The following is a 24,652-nucleotide window of genomic DNA, read 5'->3' as shown; positions in this document are numbered from 1 at the left end:
GAATGATTTGGTAACAAGTAAATGTAGGTTCAGGTGATTTTTGGATGCTTGTTTTAGTTGTTGGAGGGGGGTTGCTTTATTTTGGGCAAAGGACAGTGGTGAAAGTCTAGATTTTCATTTTGCTGTTTCTCTTTTTGTATTCCTTGTTGTCTTGGTAATGGCATTAGTTCTGCTTAAGAAACAAGCAAAATTGATTTTGCTAACTTCTAATAGTGCTATTTAGGGATGAGGAAATTCTTCATTTCAGCTTTGTAATATTTGCTATTAAATTGTTAACAACTGTCCTGGACACTGATTTTATTAAAACCACCTTTTTGTAAAGCTGGCTTTTGGACTTTATTTCAGATTACCGGTTAGTGTAGTAAAAATATTTTCCCCTCTTTAGTTTGCCATCAGATTACAAGCAGCTGAGTGCCATTGTTGGTAAATTTCTCAAGTTAACATTCTGCTGTACAATCCAGGCCTTTAATGTTTCAGTGTGATCTTTTCATAAGTGCTGTGCAAGGTTGCATTTTGCTGCTGAAGTAAAGCAGTGTTGCATGTATTTTGTAAAATTACTCCTTCCAGTTTGTCTGCAAAACATCATTAGGTATGTTGAAGATGATGAAATTGGTATGTGTATGGCTGTGCCCCTACTTTCAAAATAAGATATGACCTTTGGCTTCCTTTGTTCATGCTTTAAACATTTTAACTAATAAAATGTTAGCATAAATGGAACATCATTTTAGCCCAGGATGCCAAAAAGAAAAGAAGTTGTCCTTACCTCCTGCGGAGGCAGGATCTGTCCATATTAAACCATATATGCTGGGAATCCCGTGTTCTTCTGCCACTATTAAATGACCTCTCAGTAGCTTAATTGGTACATGATTAGTCAGCATAGTGTTTCTTGGCAATGTTCCACATACATGTGGTATTTTTGTAAGAGACAGATGCATTTCTTTTGTTCTTTCATTTTTAGTTACATGGGAATTGGGCTTTCGGCACAGGGTGTGAACATGAACAGACTACCAGGTATGTTTCAGTTACTTACATTGGTTTTTCAAATATGCTTCAGCTTTGGTAAGCAATAGAGTGTAGCATGACACCTCTGTGTTGTATCTATTACTGGAGTTATGTAACACTTGCAGCTGAAAAGTTTAACTTTTACTGTACATTTACTCCTGTACTACTTCTGTCAGCTCTTACTGTTATTTTTAACATTATGAAGATATTTTTTAGCAAACAAATATAGTATAAAATTTTCATCATGTGTCCCGATAAAAAATGAAGCTATAGATTTCCATGCTCTGTATGCTGGATTTCTAGCAATAAAAATTATCTACTATGATAAAAACTCTCTGTCAAACATGGAGGGAGCTCTCCTTTTGTTGCTTTCTGTACCTTTGCCTTTCCAGCCTTCATACTAAGAGTATGTAGCCTAGTTTTAAGTTTTGACTGTTCCATTGACCTGCATGGTCAGGGACACTGTCTAGTTAACAACTGTCTGTAGTATCTCTGAATTTGTATGTGTATACATAAAAAACTGGGTTTTTAACAGATCTTTAAATGTGTAAAAAAATATCCACCCAAAACCAACCGACTTGAAATTACCAAAATATAAAACCATGTTGAATTGACCTTCGAGTATCTGCATTTCATTACTTTTGAGTTTTAACTTTCTTACCAAATGCTCTGGTAGAGATCCATATGATGACTGCAAGTCCCCATTACACTGCAAGCCCACCTAAGGCTCATGAATTATTAGTGGGTGGTATTAGGTTTGATTTAGGATGCTATAATTATCAAAGATACTACTAATCAATGTAACTGCAATAATTTGGGGTTGTCTTTAATTTACTGAGAGATGCTTAATATTGTACCAGCTGAAGCTACTGATGATAAAGATTAAGGGTCTAAGTGTGTAAAATATTTCCAAATTAACAGGCAGCAGCTAGGCAGCAGCTTGACAGAAGAGGTTCAGTATTGACTTGCAGAGAGTGTAGATAGGTATTTATAAAAGAGCACAGACCAAGATTGCTTGTTGTGAATGTCATTGAGTAGTGTAAGAGTATGAAGCTTCTTAAAGATTCTACAGCTTCTTCAACTGCAAAATCAGCACCATATTTGCATGCATAATGATTAGCTCTTGGCTGTGATTTTCACCTGTATTGCTAATTTTTTCCTTTTATTTAAAATTTATTTTTATTTTCAGGGGCAGCATAGCTAGTTACGCTATAGTCTAGAGATTCTGTTATTATGCAGAGGCTGCTTGCTGCTGAATAGTCATTGAGAATAATCAGGACTAGAAATATGTTTCCCCAGAGATGCCTGTTTGGTTTGTAGCCAGGACAAATCTGATTATGACATATGGTAGCAATAGTTTTGCAAAATGAAAGGGAGAACAGGAGAATCTTCACTGCTTTACTGGGACATGTCAGATCTGTATATAGCTTTTTGAATTTCAGCATTGTAGCTGATTATATTTTTGGGGTTGGTAATACTGTATGTTGGAGTAAAGAGAAAAATGTGTTATCTGAATTTGCATTACCTGTTATATACTACAAATGCAATTACTTTTTCAGCCATTTTGATAAAAGAAGTTGTCATTTTAAAGATTACACAGTGGCTTTCCTAGATAAGCAATATTAGAAAGCTGAGCATAGTAATTAATTGTGTTAACCTGGCTAGAATATACCAACTTAGCACAGTCTTCAATTTATTTAATAATGAAGAAAATGAATAAACTGCAAATGCTTTTGTTCTCTAGGTTGGGATAAACATTCATATGGTTACCATGGAGACGATGGCCATTCATTCTGTTCCTCTGGAACGGGACAACCTTATGGCCCAACGTTTACTACGGGCGATGTCATTGGTTGTTGTGTCAACCTTATCAACAACACCTGCTTCTACACCAAGAATGGACACAGCCTGGGTATGCAGAAATGCTGCCTTTCATGACAGCACTATGTCTTTAAGTCTGTTGTTAATAGGAAACTCTCTTCACATCAGGAGCAAAGGGTTTGAATAGTTCTTTTGATAGTTTGATAGTCTATGAAGTAATTAAAGAACTGGGAAAAATAATTTCTTCTGTGCCATTAGCACTAGCATTCCTTGTAAATTTGGGAGGATTGGTCTTACAGCATCTCGTTCCACAGGATTTGCATTAATGAACTCTATTACTCAATCCACAAATAGTGCTTGATAGTCATAAAGTAATAGATAAAAAGAGAACTGAAGATAAGGAAAATGGATATATCTAAAATTCCTTGCTGCTGTAGGGGGAACACCCAGCCTTCACTAAAACCTTACATTGGATGCATGTTATTTTGAGCATATGTTGGAGAACAGTGTATTTTGGATCCCCAGTCTGGAGTCATTCATAGTTGGGCTAAAGCCATAAATTATAAAAGTTGAGCTAAAATTAAGTCCATTAAACTCATACAGTAAATTGTAGTATTGGGCAACACTACAAGATAATTTTTGAATTTGAAGATGTCAGGAGTGGGTGAAGTTAAAAATTTTTATGGAATATCTATTTCAGTTACTTAATGTAATTTATTGAGCCAAGATTGTAAGGAAAGAAGAAAAAAATTACTTCTTGCATTAAGAAAGGAGTGGGGGCTTGGGAAGAGATCTTGGAATTGTGCTGAGGGGAGCAGGAGCTTTGAAGGGATAAACCTCAAAGAATAAGGTTTCTGTGATGGGTAGAAATGGTGATAAGGAAAGGAGAGGGTAGCATGAAATGAAGTAAGAGATTATTGAGATAGGTGGTCTTGAAGTTGCTGTTCTATTTTCTTACATTGGCAAATACAAAGTAGGTTTGGAAAAAGGGGGAAGGATGTGGTTTAAATTCTTTTCTAGCCTCCCTGAATGAGACTGACAGTTTGTTTGCTCAGGCTTTGAGCAAACACATCTGACTTGGGAGTTTTCCTGCTTCTACTCACAGCAGGGCTTAGGAGTCTCCTCCTGAGGTCCGTTCCATGTAATCAATTCTGTGATTATATTCTTTCATGATTTAATGTTCCTTCTAAATTGAATGAGTCTATATACCTTGAGACCTAGGGCAGTGGGACGCTTGAAGCATGCACTGTGTAGTTGTTTCTTTTGGCATCCTATTGCAGGATAGGTCCAGCTGGAAGATAAGTGGCTTGTGTTTGCCCTAATCTTTAACTGAGTTAAAGCTGAGAAAAGCAGTCTTACCTTTTTCCCTTTTTGAAACATTCACAATGTGCCTGCAGAGAAGTTGGATCATGTGATCAATTAAAGAGACACAGATGTTCTCACTACCTTTATAGTCACCTGAAAGTGTGAGTGAGCTAGGAAAGGAAGAGCAGAACCCTCCTTTTCAGTGGAAAACATAAAGCAGACTGGATTAGGCCAACTGTGAAACAACAGTGCAAAAGATTAAAATACATTTTTAGAGGAGACCAGAATGGCATGGGTGAGGGGAGGCTAATAAAATGTCATCTGTCAGAGACTGAGTCTGAGAAACACTTTATGGATTTCACAAGGAAACCTGACAGTTGTTCTGCTGTCATGGACTTTGCTAGCTTTAGCTTCTGACATGAGAAAATTGATTCTGTGTTGAGTGGAAAAAGAAATCAGAAATTTTGTCTGTCTCACTGAGTTGTTGCTAGTTGTCCAGAACTCCTATACATTCGGGACTTGGAGGACATTAATGTTAATCTCTGGGCCCACATATTTGGCCTAGAATATAGGAAGTCTCTGGCTCAGCCTGGGATTTGATGCTGCAGAAAGGGCGAAGCTGTTCTTATGCAAGTGTGAAATCCTGGGTTGAAAAGAAGCCCCAACCAACCCCCACGCCACCCCCAAGACCCCAGCTCCTACATATCACTTAGTCATCATTTGTCATGCCTGCAGCCTCCATTTTGGAAAAGAGCAAGCTGGATGTCAAAATTGCCACATAGAAAAAATGGTATAGCTTAGAAAAAGATAAAGTAAGAGCAGGGAATAAATAAAATGATAGCTTTGAGATATGATGGGAGGAAACAAAGGAAACAGATTCACTCAGTATGCCATTCTTCTGTCTCAAAAGATGTGTGTAAGGAATCCAGATGCTCTTGAGCTTTGAAATCCTGGTGAAGAGTAGAGATTGAAAACAGGGATGGAATTTAGGACAAAAGGTTAAAAGCTTTTTTTTCATCTTAAATTTGAAAAGGTGGTGGTACAGAATAAATTGAAGTTTGAAGGGATAACTGGATTTGAATAATTCAGCATTAAAAAAAATACTTGCAACAATAAAGGAAATTCTGAAATACTGTTATTATTTGGCTGTCAGAAGGAGATTACTGATGTGGTTTTTTTTTTAGCTGAAAGCTTCCCACCCTCTGAAATTGCCTGAAGTTCCTGAAGTGTATAGAGGTCATATTTTTCTCTAATCCTGAGACAGCAAAATCACTCCCTTGGTTTTAAGGGTAGATGGATGTGTGTAATTATGTAAGAAGATATTAAGCTGTTCTGTTTGAAAACCAAAGCATGAGGGCATGGATTAGAGTGAAACACTTGCAGGCTGGTTTGGAGTATTATAGATATGTGCTGCTTGTGTAAAGATTGTGAGTGAGTATGAAGAAAAATAATAGCAAACAAGAAAAGACACCATTAAATCTTGACGTTGCAGCATCATGACATGCAAGTGAAAAAGTATTTTCAGATAGCCTTACCTTTTTTCTCTAAATATAGTATGTAGCTAGAACTTTCAGACTTTCTAATCTGCCTATCTGTATGATTTGCTAAGTCTTATGATCAATTTTGAAAAAATTAAGGGCAATTTAAGTATTTTTGATGATTACTTTTTGCCAAATACTGCCATTTATTATTTAAAAACCGTGAATTTTGCATAAGCATCATGGATTTCACCATACTTTGCTTATTTCTGAGATGGTTTGAGTGAGATTTCTGAACGGATAATGATACTTTAAGAAAATGAGGCTTGAATCCAGACACATGGAAATTAATCTTAATTTTCTCTTTATTACAGGCATCGCTTTCACAGATTTACCGGTAAGATAAGTGCATTTCCAAATAGTTTTCCTTTGTGTATTTAAACAGATGTTTCAGATCAGACTAGCATTTACCCTGTGTTTGTTGGAATCACAATGATAATCTTTGTAGCCAGTTTAATATTAGATATTTCTCATCATGATTTCAGTGGTGATTTTTTAATTGAAGGAGAAGGTGTTTTGGTTTTACACTGATCCTTACAAGAGATTTTTCCTTTTCAGGTTTTTTTTTAGCAGAATAATAATACATGTAAATAATTATTACATGCTTTGGCATATTCAAGCCTTACATACAGAATCAGAGATGTATTAAACACCAACATGGTAGATAGCTGCTTGAGATGTTGTCACTGTAACTCATTCTTGATGCCTGATTTTCACAAGTTTTGCTTCACAGAAACAAATGTATCAATTTTTTTTAAAGGTGCACATATCTGAAGTCTTGTAGCTTTTGAGTCAATTAAATTGTGCTTTCCTTAAAAGTGGCATCTGTTCCCTATACTACTGATACAGGCATGATACTGCAATTACTTTGGTTTTCTTCTCATCCCCTTCATTTCTGATTTAATCTGTTCAAGGTGCAGTGTGTGATGCACATCCACCTGGCCAGCTGCTCCCTTTGTGTGGCCTTAAGAGTCAAGGACAGATATTAAGGAAAAATGAAGTCAGTAACCCAAGGAGCCTCTTAGTCCTACCACAGGGTTGAGTGTTTTGTGTAGGAAACCACTGCCACTATTCTGGATCTTCAGGTTGCTAGCACATGGTGCCAGCTCAGGAAAAGTAACACTATAATCTGAAGTATGAAGCTGAACCCCTTTTTAGAATCAATGGTTTCCATCTCATTAAAAGATTTGAGACTTGTGGTTTGTTGATTATTTTAGACTAGGTAACAGTATGAGCATGTTTATTTAAAAAAGCAAATGGTGTATTTGTGAAAATAGAGGCAAGATTGGCTTGGGTGTGGCTTGAGAAACCAGAGTATTTTTCATTTCACTGGGTTCTCTGGGCTCCAGAGTTCCTACTGACCTGTGTGTTGATAACTTCTTACTGATAGCTTTAATTTATTTAGCATAATAGTTCTGTAGATCAACATCCTATTATACCATACCACCATTGTCTGCAGTGTAATTATGATGTAGGTATATTTATTTCATAAAGTTCAAAAAAAATTTAAACTACCTCCCACACACACACACACACACACAAAAGACCCCAGTAACAAAACCCCATTCACAGTGAACAATTGATTTGCCTTGCCATTGCTGAGATGCTCGTTATATTTAAGAAAAGTACCTTTATCCCAAGGCAGATTTTACCTTTCTCATATTTGGCATATTTTAAATTTACATGGAGACCTAATTTCTAAGCAGAAAATAAAACTGAGACAACAATAAATGCCATTCAAATATTTTCCTAGTTACAAGTCCAGGAATTCACGAAATTGTCAATGCATTGTTACAGTTTTTGTTAGGCACTACAGTTGGTCTTTGAGGCTATTGAGTTTTCTATCCTGTCAGTTCTTACCACTAAAATTCAGTGATGTTTTAAGTATTTCCCTAAAAGGAAAATGGCCCTAAAAGGAAAATGGCCCACTTTGTAAGGTTAATTTCTGTTCTCTTTTTAAAGGAAAAAGACTGGTCTTTAAAATAATAAAAAATTGTTACATAATATTTTGTGGAATTTACCCCAAAAGTTGTAACATGTAGCACAGTTTAAAAAGTGTATTTTCTGGCTAGAATATCAGTAAGATTTTCCTCTTCCAAACACAAAGAAATTATGAGCACTGGGAATAAAATTAGTCAGTCATTGTATTGCTGTATTGGCAGAAGCTGCTTTTACTGCTGGAGTACACTACTAGAAGCAATGAGGTTATTACTAGAGGTGGAAAAAAAACAAAACAAACCCACAACAGTGGGGATTTTAGGGCAAGTGTCAAAAACTAACTAAAATATTTCTTGCAGCCAAATTTGTACCCTACAGTAGGGCTTCAAACACCAGGAGAGGTTGTGGATGCTAATTTTGGACAACACCCATTTGTATTTGATATTGAAGACTATATGCGAGAGTGGAGAACCAAAATTCAAGCACAGATTGACAGATTTCCAATAGGAGATCGGGAAGGAGAGTGGCAAACAATGATTCAGAAGTAAGACTTGTAATATTATTAGTTTGTTTAAAAGTCATTAGTTGCATGATTTCAGAGATCTTTAAAATGTTTTATCTATTGTCTTGTGCAAAAAGTGATAGATGCTATTAAAAATAGTACAAGTAAGTTTGTTACCAGGTTTGATAACAGTGTAAAAAGGAGTATGAGCAGATTTTGTGGCAGAGTTGTCTGTGTCATTAATAATTTGGACTTTATAATGATGAGTTTAAGACTTCTGTTCTAATTTGTCTTATTTAATACGGGCTTGGGAGTTTGTAGGAAAGTTGTGGTTGTAATGGGCAGTTTTAATACTCTGGGCTCTGGAAATTTCCCTTTGCATTCTCAGCCTTCAGCATGCCAGGTTAAGTTGTGTCTCATTAGTATTTCTTGGAAAAATGGTGGATCTCACTTTGCATTTTTTATTTTTTCAGTGAAAACAAAAACTTAATTTGCAGCAATTTCACGTCAGTGGGAGTAATGAGAAAAGAAACAAAACAGCTTAATTAGCAGTTAATATTTGAACAGACCCTGCCTTTGGGTCATGAATAATTGTTACTAAAATTCATCATAATAAAGTTATGCTTTTATTATTTTTAAAAATTATTTTTCTGTACAGTGTTTTGAAGAATATACTGACTCTTAATTGAATTACTTTTGTCTGACTTGTACAGAGGTCTCTGCATTTCAAGCTGAATTTTTCAATTCGGCTTATTTTATCAAAGAGTTTTTACATTCAGGAGTTCTTGGTTTCTTACCTGCATTTAATGAGTATTTCTGAGTTTTGTTTTTGTTTATTTTTAGAATGGTATCATCTTACTTAGTTCACCATGGATACTGTGCAACAGCAGAGGCATTCGCCAGATCCACAGACCAGACTGTGCTAGAAGAATTAGCTTCCATTAAAAACAGACAAAGTAAGGCTGGAAAGCACGTTGCATCCCTTTTTTCCTCCCTTAAGCAGATACTACATAAAGCTTTTTCTTAAGCAGCATTGTAGAATTTGCTTGCAGCACTGCTCCATAGCACAGTTCTTTGCTGTCATCTAATGTTACACATGTATGAGCAGCTGGGTATGAAAAATCAACACAGTAATACTTTGTAACTTGTTTGATGTAGCAGAATGTGGTAAATTATCTGTTGTCTTTTCTCTGGAATGGAAGGTTGTGATATGTCTGAAACAATTGTGTGTAATGTCTCTTGAGTGTTTGTGAGAGCTAATAGTTAGTCACAAACAGGAATATAAAACTTAGTCGTGACAAACATTTATATTTTTATCTGAATGTGAAAAGGGATTGAGTTTAGAGAATGTTTTATAAGTTAAATGAAATCTGAGTTTTCCTGCTTACAGCTGTGAGGGGAAGAGGACAAGGACAACTAACAGCAGTTCAGTTCTAACTTGCCATGCCAGTGCTGTTTGCAGCCTGATGGAACAGTGCCTTCCCCTTCCATTTAAATCCCTGCTCTATGACCATCAGCACTTGTGTTACTGTGTGACATACCACATGGGGAAACTGCTTTGGTTGTAAAACAACACATTTGTTGGGGTTTTTTCATTTGGATCAGTTTCTCTGTTGGTGAAGAGAGCTGGGAGGCTGTTTGCTGCTTGAGCCAAGTTACAGCCACAGAAGCATCAACTAAAGCAGGGACCTTTGTGAAAGATTTTGCTCAACTCTAGTTAGAAGTATGTGTTGTAGGTGAAAGAGATTGAATTTTTGTTTTTCTTAGTCAAAATTGAACCTGTAGCAGTGTGATGCAATTTGGATGTTCTTGAGTGACAGTAATTTGAAATGTGCTTATTTAAAAAGTTGTGAAAATGAGAAGTAAATCACAGAACAGTGTCTGCAGTCTTATTCCTAGCTCTAAATGCGTAGTCTGACTACAAAGCAGTTGGATGCTGGCAATAAATAAAAATACTGAGTTCTCATTTAGATACATGTAGGTGGAGTGCAGCTCTTAAATTTTCCTGTTGAACATTTTAAGCAAACATGATTTTTCTTTACATTATTTTTTTCTAAAAGGAGAAAAATCTTGTTGATTGATGGTTGCAGTGTCTTTTAATCATTTATGTACGTGTATTAATCCATAAGCTGTCCATTTAACTGATGTTGGTTTTGCTGAACAGAAGTTCAGAAATTGGTTTTGGCAGGATGAATGGAGAACCCATTGAAACAACATAACAGCTGTATCCAAGTTTACTAGAAAAAAATCCTAATCTCTTATTTGTTTTTTGGTGAACAGGAATTCAGAAATTGGTTTTAGCAGGAAGAATGGGAGAAGCCATTGAAACAACACAACAGTTGTATCCAAGTTTACTAGAAAGAAATCCTAATCTCTTATTTGCATTAAAGTGAGTCTTCAAATTATACAGATGTGTGTTTATAGATGGCACAGTACCTTCTGAGACAAGACAGTTACTCATTTAAAGCTTTCACAGAAATTTATACAAAGTTAAGCAGCGCTTTTTAGAAAATGTGTGTATTTCACTTTTTTATGCTCTTCTTATTTGCTACATGTTTAACTAGGTTTTGTCATCGAGGTCCTGGTTTGCAGCATAATTCACATCTCCCTGTAGACTTTTCTCTAGAACTAAGTTCTGTAGTTCTTTTTAATGAACTTAATCCCATTTGGGTGTTAAGTAAAACTTAAAATGGAAACTGATGAAGTAGCATATCCAAGAAGGTTAACAATCCAGATGGCATAAGTTAGTCTGTTCCTCCAAAGGGGTGACTGACTTTAAAGACCAGTTTAAATGAGCCATTTCATTCCATGCCACTTTACTAGAAAACTCTGGCTAAAACTGTGGAATTCCGTAATCCCAAAGAGTTCTCTTGACTTCCCAGGTACACAATAGTCTCCTTCATTCTGGCATTTTTACTTGCCAGCTGTGCTGTTCTCCAGAATTTTGTATCACATTGCAGTGTTTGAATGTGGAAAAAATGCGTTATCTCCTCTAAGAACAAAGCACTTTAATTTTATGTTCAGTTAAATAACTGGGAATGTGTTTGAAGTCTGTCATGCTCAAGTGCTGAACAAAATTCACTCCAGACTTAGTACTCCAGACTTATCACAGAATTCACAAAATGCGAACATTTTGATGAAAGACTTCACTCAATAGCATCAATTTTATGTTATCTTTCTCTCAGTCTGTCTAAATTTTGCCTGTTCTATTGAGGCTACTGAAGCCTTAAGCATAAAGCAGGAGTTCTGAGCCTTCCTTAAAGTCCATAGTAAAACCTCCTTATCTAAAATGAAGTTGACAAAGAGCAACAGCCTCTAAAGGGAAGGTTTGTATGGGACTTTGCTTTTCAAACTGTTTTCTAGGGCAGGTGTTTAATGTTAGGTGTTACCCTTTAATGCTTAATGTTCCAGACAGTCAAACTCTGTTCTCATTTACTTTGAGAGAAATGACAGACATGACAACATAATGACATATCTTTCTCAAGAAATAACCTTGCCCCTGCCAATAGAAGAAAACAGTTAGACCAAGAAAATATAGTTTAAATCTCTAGACTTTGAGGACTTAGTGACAAAGGCTGTCCTCCAAGGATAATATTCCTGTTCGACTCCCTCACAAATTTGTAATTGTGTATTTTTGGCGGAATGCTCCAGTGCTTATTGACGATTGGGTTACTGACATTCAGCATTTTGTTGAGTCAGATTTGTTCTATATTTAACACTAAAATGAAATCATTGCTATCGTTGGTAATTTGAAATGTGTAAATGGCTTTATTAGCTTAACTTTCTGCCTTTTGTTTAGGGTGCGTCAGTTCATAGAGATGGTGAATGGTACAGACAGTGAAGTGCGGTGTTTGGGAGGCCACAGTCCAAAATCTCAAGACAGTTACCCTGTTAGCCCACGGTCATTCAGTAGTCCTAGCATGAGTCCCAGCCATGGAATGAATATTCACAATTTGGCAACAGGCAAAGGGAGCAGCACACACTTCACTGGTAAGTTCATGTGGAGGATGCACCACACAGATTTGGACGCACCATGCCACATAGAATTTTTTTTTTTAACTTAAGATTCTATGCTGAATGCTGTGTCTAACAGTAAAATGTTAGTGATTAAAATATGGGATTTCCAGTCCCTGGGAAAAATGAAAGTTTCATCACATAATTTTTGCATGTGCTCTTGGGTTTACTTCTTGCAAAGTAGGTTGCTACCAGTTTCTAAGAAGTTGGGAAGACCTCTGGGAAGTGGAAGGTTCTGACATACATTTCTCTTGTCTTTTTGATGATAATTTATGGCTTGGGCAAGATGGTTTAAGTCCAGTAAGTGGTATATATGATCCATTTCCTGTGGTGTTGATGGAGAAGTCAGAATAGCTGTGGTTGAGCAGGAAAGCTGGGTGGTATGGCTGAGTAAAAGACATGCTGCTGGCAGCCACATTTCAGTCTGCACAGTTGGAACATTTCTTAGAGCATTTAAGTAGTGGGAAATCTTCAGTGGGAGGCCACTAATGTTCAGAGCCGTCCCAAGCTTATGGGGAGATCCCTATGCCTTCCAAAGCACCCCTGCTGAATGGAAGCAGAGCATGTTACAATGATACCTGAACATGGCATCCTTGAAGACTAAGACTCTTAAGGTAGCAGAGACCATCAGTTTTCACTTACGTTTAATTTCCAAATCCAAACTGGAGCTGATTGGGGGCACTTTTTTTTTTTCCCTCTCTGGGGTGCCAGTGAAGAACCACTCAGATTTTCTGGTTGTTCTTCAGGTGGTTATTGGGATGTAGTGTAGAAAGTACCTGTAATTTTTGTAATTTTGAAAATCGAGGCAGGTTAATGAATGTATTACTGGAATTGTTGTTTGGGATTTTGTAAATGGCAGCAGCTGCTTTCTTTATAATAAGCCCTTCCTGTGACCTGTTTCTATTTTAGAACATACTTGGGAGCTCTTGGTTTGATGGAACTGGCAATTACATGTTTGCTTCAAATGGTAGTTTTCCTGTTATATTTTAGAAGGGTCAGAAGAGATTTTATCTAGGCATCATAATTTCACAGCATGGTGTAATTTTTTTAGCAAAGCACAATATTAACAATTAAAATAATTACATGGTGAAGGAGGTTGTATGTAAGTATAGCAACATGCAGAGTATTCAGCACTGAATTCTACTGCACATTTATCAAAAGAATTATGTGATCAGGAATTAATAATGTTCGCTTCCATTCATAATGATTACAGTGGCCTAGAAAAGATTTTCTAAAAATCTTCTGCATTAATGCAGTTTTTTGTTTTACCAGTATATTAGTACAACTGGAAAAACCTTCTTGTGTCTGTGTTCATACTTGTTAAATAATGCTTAACTTCTGCACTCTAGAAGCCTTAAGGGTTCAAATACCTGAAACATGGAGGTGAAGTACTTGAGTTTGTGTGGCAAATTTAGCATACTTGTTCCTGGTCAGTAAATGCTACACTTCTTTTTTTTCTGTAAACTTATCTGTAAGTACCACTTTATGACTACAACTGTTAAAATTTCCTTGCAGGGTTTGAAAGTAGTTGCAGTAATGGAGTAATATCAAATAAAGTGCATCAGTCTTACTGTCACAGTAAACACACGACCACCAGCTTGAATGTACCAGAGCTCAACAACATAAATGTATCCAGATCACAGCAGGTTAACAGCTATTCCAGGTAAATAAACTTAAGATGCTTCTAAATCACTTTAAGGCTTCTCTGTTCTCCATGTGTTTGCATGGCAGGGAAGAGTTTTCAGTGGGTTTTGATGTGATGGTTTTTTTCCTCCCTAAGGACAGTTGAAACAAAGTGTAAGGAGCCAACAGCTTGTGGTAATTCTGGTTGTTTTGACAGTTCAAGCTCAATAGACCTTTTTCTCCTGCTGGGGTAAAGAAATGAAGTGGACAAAAATAAATTACCTTGCTTATAGCTATGGTCAGTTTTGAAGTTCCATAGTGAATGTTAATTAGCTCTTTGGCACTTCTAAAAATTCAATTTAATTGAAGCCACTGATAATGATTTAAGTGTGTTGCACACAGATAATGAAAAGTTTTCCAGATACTCTCAATTTGTGGCAGTATCTGGAAAGTAAACACAGTTGAAATGCAAATAAAGTGTGGATTCCCTTTCCCTGTATACTCCAGGATTGTTTGCCTACTCCAGGCACTGTCATGAGTGCAAATGCATTCAGTTCAGAGAATGAAAATAAATCTCTTAAACCAGGGTTAGTAGGGTTCTTCATAACCAGTACGGTTAAGCTCTGGGTTGCATGGATGCAGCAGAACCCAATTTGATGTGAAATGCAACAGCACTCAGCTGCTTTGTGCCAAATGGATTCCCAAAACTACCACACAGGATGTGATGATGTGGTGGTGATGACCAAAGGTATTTTAGTTGAATAGTGATAATTGGGGTAAAAAAGTAAGAGTAACAATTTACTTTTTAACTTTCCACAATTTCTATTTGCATCAGCAGTTGCCTCTGCCAAAATGTCTGGCAGTGTCCAGGCAACTTGGAGATTTTTCAGGGAGGAAGACAGTTTCTTGGCTGTGTTCTTGCCCAGTCAGAGAGGCCTTTTGGTTTCCTTCCTTAAAGGAAGCTGAGTATCTTTGGTTGCTTAGAAGCAAGATATTAAACTTCGAAATTGAATCTATTTGGTCTTGACAGAGGTTTTAGGTTGCTATTCTCCGTGATGGAATAGAACAGGCCAGGATGCAACTGTCCGCAAAGCTCAGTCCCCAAAGCCACGCTGGCATTTTTAAAAGCACTTCTGTGAGCAGAGGGTTGTGAGGAGCTGAATGCTCTGCATTTGCCACTGAGTGTCTCTTCAGTGTTCTGCTTTATTCAGCATTTGCTTTGGAGTTTTCTTTTTTTGTTTTCCCTCTGTCGTTCCACAGAGTAAATAAGAGGAGAAGGCATTTTTTCAAAATAATTAGTTATCTAAATACGGTATTTTCCAAGTAGGATGTATATTGACTTAATTATATTCTTGATGTATAAATGCTAACTGTATTGAAAAGTGGGAGTAGTATATTTTCTCAATGCATTTTCTTCAACTCTGTGTATATACAATTATATAAACAAGGTAAGAACTTTTTAGTCTGTATTTATATTCCTTACTCCTGAATAATGGGGGACATGTTTAAATTTTCAGCATCTGAAAACAGTATTTTACTGAAAACTATGGTTAAGGCAACCTTGAAACTTTCCATGGTGCTCTGGTATCACCAGTTGCTGTCGAAGAAACTGTGGTCTACCTTGGTAATATTTAACAGCAGCTTTTCAGTAGCTAAGATGAGGAAGTAGTGTGATGAAGTTGTAAAGATAACCTAAGTACTTAAATATGAGTAAAACTTGTATTTACTACTCTCTTTTCAGCAATGATGTAGACATGGAAACAGATCACTACTCCAATGGGGTTGCTGAGACTTCATCCAATGGCTTCCTAAATGGTAGTTCTAAACATGATCACGAAATGGAAGAATGTGACACAGAAATGGGTCTGCAGTGATATTTCTTACATTTTTATTAAGTGATGGCAACAAGGTTATGTTTTTACTTGCAATGCTTCCCAACTTGAAAATTAGGGTTACTAGCTCAAATCTTTAATTTTTGATTGTTTTGCTATTATTAGATGTATATTTTAAAACCACTGATTTAGGTGGTCCAATATCAGTGTGAGAACAGGGAAAATGGGTAACTCATGGCTACTGAAATTAGCATTAATTTTTAAGGAAGTCCCTCTGAGAAGAAACACCTGGTTGTGTAGCACCCTGTGTTTGAGTTGGGAAATTGCTTCTCCCTCTTCCCATTCATGGTTCTCATGGCATCTTTGTGCTCCACAGTAAGCACAGAAATTCTAAATCTTTTATATTGAAATGCAAAGTGCTAATATTGAATGCACAAGAGTTTTATTAGGGAAATGTAAAAATTAAAAATTAACTTTTTCCCATGTTTTCCACCAAAAAAATACCTATCTGTATAGTTATAAGGTAAAAATTAACTTTATTTTACTTAATTTGCTTTATACTCTGTCATGCCCATTGATGTTGGTGACAAATGAGTATTTAAATCCCCTCTGCTTGCCCTTTGTGCAGCTGCAGAATTGGTACTCAAACAATTGATTTAAGCAGATGTCAGTTATGTGTAGTTTAAATGAAATGTGCAACTGGAGACCTTCAGAATGCAGCAGCGTGTGCAGAGCGCTGAGAGCGCTTCCCAGTTCTGGGGCTGCTGCTGCTGCTGATCCTGCAGCTTTGCTGGGAAATGCGGTGGGACAGCAAATGTCATTCTCCTACAGCCCTGCAAGGAGGAATGCAAGTTGCCAGACCATTTTCCCTGCATTGTGCTCTGAAACTGGATAATAACAAGACCTTATTTCTGTGACAGAAAACCCAAAACAGGTCCTTGCTCTTTTGCAGCCTTTTCTGCAGAGACTTGCTGTGACAGACATGCAGCAGCTGCACAGGGCAGGGAGTTGTGCTTTTTGTAGTGTAGTTGTCTCCTGCCTTTGGAAAGTCTAGATGAGGCTAGGGACAAACACCACTACTTGAAGATTTGTGGGTGCTTCACCTACACTGTTTACCCCCCAACTCTGCCCCTAGGTTGAGTCTGGTGGTTTTTCACTTTTTGAAATATTTACATATTCTCCTTAGTGCTGTGTATTGAAGGTTAAGTAGGCAGGTATCTTCCAGAGGTGATACACATAAATCTAAGGGGGGAAAAAAAAGTAGCCAGTTGAAAATCCTGTTTTGAAAGAGTAGTCAAAAATATATCACTAAATAGCAGTGTTAAAGATAGAAAGAAGAATGGGTTTGTAACTGAAGAGTCTATCAAAATGCTCATTTTAAAACTTGATTCCATTGATGAAAAAAAGACAAGGAATGGATAAATGCCTTTTTGTTAATGTGATGCTTTAGGTGTAAATTTTTAAAAAGCAGATTTTTCAAAGAAGCCAAGTGTTAGTTTACTATTTGTAAGCTGCATCAATATCTTTTAAAATCACTAGTATTGGGAGTATTGTATGAAACAGTAAACAAATCAGTTGTAGTGTCCTGCTTGATTACAAAAGAAGCCTGAAATAGCCAAATTATTTAAGATAATGTGTTCTGCAAGGAGTATGAACAGCCTAAATTATTGTCTTGTAGCAGAGTCCATCATGGCTGTTGAGGAAGTTTGGCATTTTTTTACACTCCATTAGTTCCCAATTTTTGGTGTATCTTCAGAAATGCAATGCCAAAGAATTAAAAAAGTTAGAACTGTGGGACTTTCATTGCTATTTTTAAAACTCCCTTAAATTTTTAGGGTAAAATCTGGTTTCTCTTCTAGTTAGTTTAAAATTACCCCTTGCAGATAACAGCACGTGCTGTGACAGCCTTTGCCATTAGTGAATCAGATCTCTTAAACATTCCTAAGGAGCAGTTCCCCAGTGTGTGGTACAGGAGCACATGGGGCCAGGGTCTGAGGCTGACCTGCTCTCTCTGGGCAGGCAGCTGTGTTTGGGTGAAATCAGTGCAGAGTCTGTAGATCCATAGGTTGTTACCCTCGGCTCTGCCAGTGGTGATGATGAAGATATCGTTTCTTTAGAAGTAGATTCAAGTCAGTTAAGACGCCAGCTCTGTGGTGGCAGCCAAGCAGCCATTGAAAGGATGATCCATTTTGGAAGAGAATTGCAAGCAATGAGCGAGCAGCTAAGAAGAGAATGTGGCAAAAACACAGTGAATAAGAAAATGCTCAAGGTATGTTTAATCTTCTTGTAAAGGTGCATAACTGTGCTGCCCAGCAGGAACTTCCCACAGCATGTTGTGCTGGAATACTGTTCTGCCTTAAATTCTGCCATTTTTCATGTGTCTCAGAGTAGATGTTCTGGTCAGCTGTGGTGTAGCACTGTCTTCTTTTTTGTCTGTGCAACACATGCTCAGGGAAGATAATTTTGTGCTTTTACACAGTTAAACACAGAAATTGATTTAGTGCTTTCCTTTCTCTCATTTGTGACCATGTAACTTGCCCTCGAGAATCAAAGTTCTGGTTTCGTCTTTTTGATCTTTTGTCAATGATAAATGAACCGCAGGGGGATTGGTAGAGATGCCCAAAATCTGCATGTTAATTAGTTTGCCTTGATTTAAGACTGCTCTAGAAAAGAATTCTCCTGCCAAAGACTGCATGCAGTTTTCAGTCTGTTGTATCTTACCCCATCAGTTAGTAAAATAATGCTACCTTTTGCCTTGCTCTTGGGAAAAAACCCTAAATGGAGCAAGTCCTGTCACAATTTCTTTTTATCTTTTTGTATTGATGGATACTGACAATCACCTTTGTGATTCTGAATCAAAACAGTTGAACAAAATATCCCTTCTTTTCACTAGTAGCTTGTAGCTGTAGATGTAATTGAAGTCATCTTCCCACAGGATGCATTCAGTTTGCTTGCATATTCTGATCCCTGGAGCAGCCCTGTTGGAAATCAGCTTGACCCCATACAAAGAGAACCAGTGTGCTCTGTGCTCAATAGTGCAATACTAGGTAAGTGTGGCCTGCTGGCTGCCCAGGGGACTCGGGCTGCCTCCCCCGTGTCCCACACAGGTGGCTCTGCTGCTCCACTGTAAGGATAGCAGTGTTGGGTACACTCTTCTGGGAAGAGAGGGATCGTTTTGGAGGGTATGTAAAATAACAGGTACTTGCCTGCTGTTGTAATTCAGAGCAAAAATGGCCTGTTCAGTAATGGTGTTGTGCAAGGTAACGTTGTTGCTCCTACTTTGTGGCTTGCTCGAAGAGTAAACTTGCAGATGAATGATTTAAGTAGTTTAGATGTCAAGTTTTAAGGGTGTTATTATGAAATTATTCAGGTATTTTAACCGGCACTGTGATTCTTTTTCAGAGACTCACAATCTGCCAAAGCAACCCCCGCTTGCCCTGGCCATGGGACAGGCGTCACAGTGTCTAGGACTGATGGCCCGGTCAGGAATCGGATCCTGCGCCTTTGCTACAGTGGAAGACTACCTACACTAGCTATGCATTTTGAAGGTCTGAAAGGCGTTGTGGCATATTCAACATGGAAAGTAGACCAGCTCTGCTGACTGGAATTTGGAATTTTAATTATGTACTAAGGACAAGTCTGTCGCTTTATGTTGCTTCCTAGTTTACAGCATGATGCAAATGATTTCTAACTTAGTGTTAGGAGATTTCCATCTTTAAACCTCTTAGACAACTAAGAGTTGAAAATATCACTGGTAACGTCAGACATCCAAATTGACAAGTACCAATCCTTTGAACGATTGTCCAAAACAAACCAAAAATCCTGCTACCTTGTGGTGGGACGGAAGAATAGAAAACATGGATGTATTAGCATGTGGGTGATGTAAACGTCAAGCAGGATGACTTGCCAACCTCCACCCCCATTGTTACATAGTTCAATCAGTGTAATTTGCAAAATGCAAATGGTTTGGATATATAGTGTTGATGGGAAGAAATGATATTTTTTAATGTGTACTGTAAAACTTGAATTACTCAGGAGCTGAGTGAATATGTTTGTTGCTACTTACAATCCCAACCTGTTGATCTTAGTAGTTTTTTGTTTTAACATGGTCTTTTCAACTTCGTTTCCTTGTTTAACTACAGACAGCTTCTGTTGTGTAGGCTCACCAGTTTAACTGTTGTATTATAACAGTATTACATGTCAACACAGTGTGGTTATGACCTATTTATATAAAAACCAAATATTTAGTCAATTTACAGTCTTAATTTAATCTTTGTACACCTTGCATTTTTAAAAGTGCTTAAATAGTACTATATTGCAATAAAATGTAGTGATATCATAATTAACCAGCCATTAAAAACTTACATCTACATCCACAGTAGCATGGACGTGTATGCTACATTGTCTTGTTCTAGAGCTCCATCCTAGAACAGCAGTTCTTGTGGAGACCTCTGAGGGGAGCTGCCACCTCCCCGTGGAAGCTGGGCTGGTCCAGGTGAAAGGTTTTGCCATGTTCTTGCCACACGGTCTAGCTAACAGTGCAGGAAGCTTACTCGGGCCTCCCTGCAGATGGGGAAAATCCCTTACTGCTGGAAAGTAATCATGAGGCTGGAGAGAAGTGTCCTGCTGTGGGAGCTGATTTAATGATTCTGCTGTTAGGGTACAGCCTTAGAGACACCAGTCACTGAAGCAGCAGGAGTAACTGCCTGCTGTAAGGAATGCAGCAGCCACAACAGTAGGTACAACATTGCTGATGTTTATTCTCTGCAAAGGCATTGCCTCACGGAGGCAGCTCAGCAAGCCTGGTCCTAGCACCAGCTGTTCTACAACACTGGCCTGGCTGCTCTGTAGCTTCCCCAGGAACTTCTGAAAGGGGAGAGGAGAATACAGGGAAGTTCCATCAGGCTCAGCTCAGTGCCTTCTGCTGGCTGGAGCTGAAAGCAAAGTGATGATGAAGTGGGAAAAACACCTGTGTTGTGTTGAGATCAACTGTCACTAAAAGTCCTTAGCAGCATCTTCTGAAAAAGCTGTCTTCAGACTCCATTTTTAATATGTGTTGCCAGCCAGCGTTTCTTAAACCTTGCTGCTTTTTCCTTTTTATCTTGCCCTTTAAAAAAAAAAAAAAAAGCTGTTAGTTACCATTTTTCTTAGCCCCCGTGTGCTGGAGAAGCAGCAATCCCTTGGCAGCTGCAGCATTTCAGAACAGAACAACCACTTCAAACACTGATAAACTTCCTACAGTATTTTATGTGCCCCAGGTGCATTCCACTGGCCAGGAGTAGCAGTTTGCACCAGCCTCCTTAGGAGGGTGGGGGGGATACAGTGGTGCTTGCAGTGGTGGAGCACAGATGGAAAGCAGGCCCTGCTAGCTAAGGACCAGTAACATTTCCCTCTGGTGTTCATGACCCTCACAGAATGTGTGGGTGTGAAACTGTCCTTGTCCATTATGGAAATGAGGAGACATGTGTGCTATTTCCCTGTGCTCACATAGAGGTTCTGGGATCTTGGTATCTTTTAAGTCTGAGATGCATCTAAAATGCCTTCCAACAGCTCAGAGAGTGGAGGCTGAAACAACAGCTCCTTACGTATTTATTTCACTGAGCAGCCCTGGCTCTAATACAAGAGCTGTCTCTTAACATACCAAAAATGAGGTAATTTTTTTTTTAAATAGTGTCTCATACACCATCTCTGGCAGTGTGCTCATGACACCCACTGAAGCTGCAGTGCGCTGCTGCCCTTCCCTTACTCTCCAGGTGCTTGGAGTTAGAGGATCACAAGCCATGATGCTCTGGCATGGAAACCCTGATTTTATTCAAGTGTACCTTTTAGCCACATATGCAGAAAACAGTACCTACTCTGACTTTCTATACTCACCCCAAGACTTGTCCACAAACTGAACAGCAGCTTTTTTGACAGGGGCTCTCTTGTTTGCAAGGGAGAAAAATTCATTTGCTGAAATGGAGACAAATGTTATTTTAATAACCAAGTTCAGGGCAGACAAGGCTCCATCCAGACCCACCCAAGAGCAGCAGTGCTTACCCGGTACCCGGTTGGTGTGTGGCCCGTAGAGCTGAGCATTTAGGAAGTCTTTGGCCAGCTGTTGGTGGAGGCCTGTGGCACTGTGGTCTTTCAAGCACACAGCCACGTAGTTCCCTTTTGTCCTAGTCAGAGAGAGATGTAAATCCCTGAAGCGTGGTTACAGGATCCAGAACAGACACTGCTGTCAAGCTTTGCTACTTGAGCACAGCAGCAGCCAGTGATGGTTTCTGATACTCAGATGAGCTTTGTGGCAGTATTAAAAAAATAAAAAGCTAGACCAATACTCTCAAGCTGTTGTCCTATGCCTTTGTGTGCCCTGAGTAGTTTCCTTAGGCATCCTGAGCTTATCCTACCAGAAGCTAGGGCAATTACTCTCTAGGGCCATCAGTGACAATGAAATAAAGAGCAGAGAGAAAAGCTGATTGAAAGGCAGGAATTTGGTGCTCAACCACCCTACAGCACAATGTGTACTGCTGTGCTTATGACGGCCCAGCCATCTCATAGCAGTTACATATATGTAATATGCAAAAATTATTTCTATCATATATATATATATATATATATGTATATATATATATGCACACATATATAAGTATGCTAAACCAGAAGCTATTAAAGGTGCTTTTAGCACATAAATACGCTTTCAATCAGACAAAGGATGGGGGAGCATGAAGTGCAAAGAGGTACAGCCATGTAGTGACAGAACAGACCTTCCCACACCAAGCAAAATCATCTCCTCCTCCTACCTGGCACCCTTCCTCCTCTTTCCTTTCTTCTCCTGCACTTCAGCTTGGCCTTGCTCCAGCTCTACAGCCTCAGCTTCAAGTTCTTCACCTAGAGTAACTTGTAAATGAAATTTCCCAAAGGTTACAAATCAAAACCGACTGGTGAAACAGGAACAGGACTTACAACAAGCAGCATTTTTCAGAAGCACTGACTAGGATGAACTAGGATGAGGGAGGGAAAGAAATATGCTGAGGGGAGCAACCCAAAGTACTGCTAGCCAGCTTTCCTTGGCATCAACAAAATGGGATCCCATCACTGGACAAAAATTCAATGCAACACAACAGCTATGGGTAACCCATAAAGGGAAATCCAGCTCTGGCTTCAGTCTTGCTTCATTCTCAGCTCATCTCTTTGTTATGTCAATACAACAGATCTTTTTTTAAATAAAAGCAAGAAAAAGTAGCAGTTACATAATGCAGCAGCATGTGAGGTTTGGATGAGAGAACTGTTTAAATAAAATATTTTTAAAAGATTTTTTCTAAAGTACTTAGAAGTACAGATGAAGCAAAACCAGCAGTCGTAAACACTCTAGACTCTTGATTTTGTAATTCTGAGTTTGAAAAAAGTTACTTAATATCCTACAGATGCTATTTAACTGTAGTTTGATAAGCATAGAGGCAATTTAACAACTCTGCCCAGGAATAGCCTCTATAACTTAAAATGCAGGCTAAATATGAATCTACCTTTGATAATCCTTGCTTTTTCTGCTTTAACACCTGCCCATGGTTTCCTTAAACACTTCAGGCTGTTTAACTGAAATCACTGCACAGCAAGTGACTTCTGTAAAATGTGTAAGAATTAGACTGAATCTGACTTTGTATTTTTCTGCAGACATTTCTTTTCCTGGGGAAAAGACAATCTGTCCAGTGTGTTCATGATTCAGACTTGGAGAAGGTGTCTTCACCAGAGCTCTCCCTTGAACTCTGGCACAGGAATAAATTCCTGAAGTACCAGATATGCACCTTGTTAGCAAAGTGAGCTGTAACATACCTGGATCATCTGCCGCAGCCTGCTCAGCGGGCCTGGGGAGCAAAGGGAAGGCAACAGGTTACTCTTCAATTTACACTGCCTTCCTTGACTAAAGCAATGAAACCCCCATTTCCAGTATGGTCTCCCAAACGAGGACCAGAAAGGGCTGCCCCAGGGGTGAGAGATACGGAGAGGGGGGATTCCAACAGCCACCACCGCCTGCCCTGGTCCCCTCACCGTGCGGGCACATCCTGCAGTTCCTGCAGCTCCTGCAGCACGGCCTCGGGCAGCAGCCTGCGCTTCTGTGGGGGAGAGAGAGGGGAGTCAGGCGGGCACGGACACGGCCGGCACACACACACAGCCGGGGCCCGCCCGGCGCCCCGCGCGGGTAGCGCGGTACCTTCTGCTCCGCGAACAGCTCCTGGTGCCGCCGCCGCTTCTCCTTCAGCAGCTCCCGGTGCCTGCGGGAAGGCGCGAGCCACCGTCAGCATTCCATGGGAGGAGAGGGGGAATTACGGGCGGGGACAAAGGGGGTGAACGAGGGCTTGGAAGGGCAAAGGAGGTTGTGAGGAGGGGCAAGTGGGGGGATAAGGGAGAGGGAATAGGAAAAGTGAAAGGGGGTTAGAGGGGGGGAAGGGGTTGCGGGCGGGATAAGGAAGGAGAAGGGGCCGGGGAGGCATAAGACGGGTGGTGAGGTAAGAAGGGAGATAAGGCGGGGAGGGAAAGGAGGCAACAAGGGGACATAAGCAGAGATGAGGGAGGGAATAAGGGGAGGATAAGAGGGAGAAAGAGGCGTGTACGGGGTAAAAAGGGGTCTAAGAGGGTAAGAAGGGTGGAGGGGGGGGTTAGAGAGGTAAGCGAGGGGTTAAGGCGGCGGTAAGAGGGGTGAAAGGGGAGATGAGCAGGGCTAGGCGGAGGGGGTAAGAGGAGGAAACGCTGGTGTGGGAGCCGCCGTTCAGAAGCAGGAGGCCCCGGCGTGTCCGCACCTCCGCGCCGCCTCTCCCACGAGCTTCCGCTCGGCCTCGGCCGCCTCCCTCGCCACGCCGAAGGGCACCTCCTCCGGGGCCTCGTCCGCCTCGTCCTCCGAGGAGGAGGCCGGGCTGGGCAGTGCGGCGGGAGCCCTGCGCTTGGCCGCGGCCGCCGCCTTCGCCTTCTGCTGGCGCGCCATGGCCGCGACCCCTCCGCCGCCCGCCCCGGAACCGCTCCCGCCTTCCGCCGGGGAATGCCGAGCGCCGGGACACCCGCCCAGCCCCGCCCGCCCCCCCGCGGGATGCACGCACAGA

The 24,652-nt window shown here is 39.7% G+C and overlaps 2 protein-coding genes across 2 annotated transcripts in view; one reads left to right on the top strand and one right to left on the bottom strand.

The window, feature by feature from the left end:
- Positions 1-19,917, top strand: part of RANBP9 (RAN binding protein 9) — a 38,862-nt gene extending 18,945 nt beyond the window's left edge. The window contains 12 exon segments of the mRNA XM_030965396.1: positions 959-1,011; positions 2,747-2,914; positions 5,981-6,003; positions 7,964-8,148; positions 8,950-9,062; positions 10,387-10,495; positions 11,906-12,096; positions 13,636-13,783; positions 15,485-15,606; positions 17,693-17,844; positions 18,511-18,622; positions 18,978-19,917. Coding sequence (XP_030821256.1) covers positions 959-1,011; positions 2,747-2,914; positions 5,981-6,003; positions 7,964-8,148; positions 8,950-9,062; positions 10,387-10,495; positions 11,906-12,096; positions 13,636-13,783; positions 15,485-15,606; positions 17,693-17,844; positions 18,511-18,622; positions 18,978-19,108 — 1,507 coding nt within the window. The 3' untranslated portion in view covers positions 19,109-19,917.
- A 22-nt stretch (positions 19,918-19,939) lies between these two features.
- On the bottom strand, positions 19,940-24,570 carry NOL7 (nucleolar protein 7). Its single transcript, XM_030965434.1, has 8 exons — positions 24,356-24,570; positions 23,770-23,830; positions 23,607-23,671; positions 23,391-23,422; positions 22,361-22,457; positions 21,615-21,736; positions 21,450-21,527; positions 19,940-20,682 (listed from the first exon to the last, which is right to left on the bottom strand). The coding sequence occupies exons 1-8, from the start codon at positions 24,535-24,537 to the stop codon at positions 20,609-20,611; spliced, it is 711 nt and encodes a 236-aa protein (XP_030821294.1). The 5' UTR covers positions 24,538-24,570; the 3' UTR covers positions 19,940-20,608.
- Positions 24,571-24,652: the final 82 nt, after the last annotated feature.

Source organism: Camarhynchus parvulus, chromosome 2 (assembly GCF_901933205.1).
Source record: "Camarhynchus parvulus chromosome 2, STF_HiC, whole genome shotgun sequence".
Taxonomy (NCBI): domain Eukaryota; kingdom Metazoa; phylum Chordata; class Aves; order Passeriformes; family Thraupidae; genus Camarhynchus; species Camarhynchus parvulus.
This window is presented reverse-complemented; position numbering and strand designations above follow the sequence as displayed.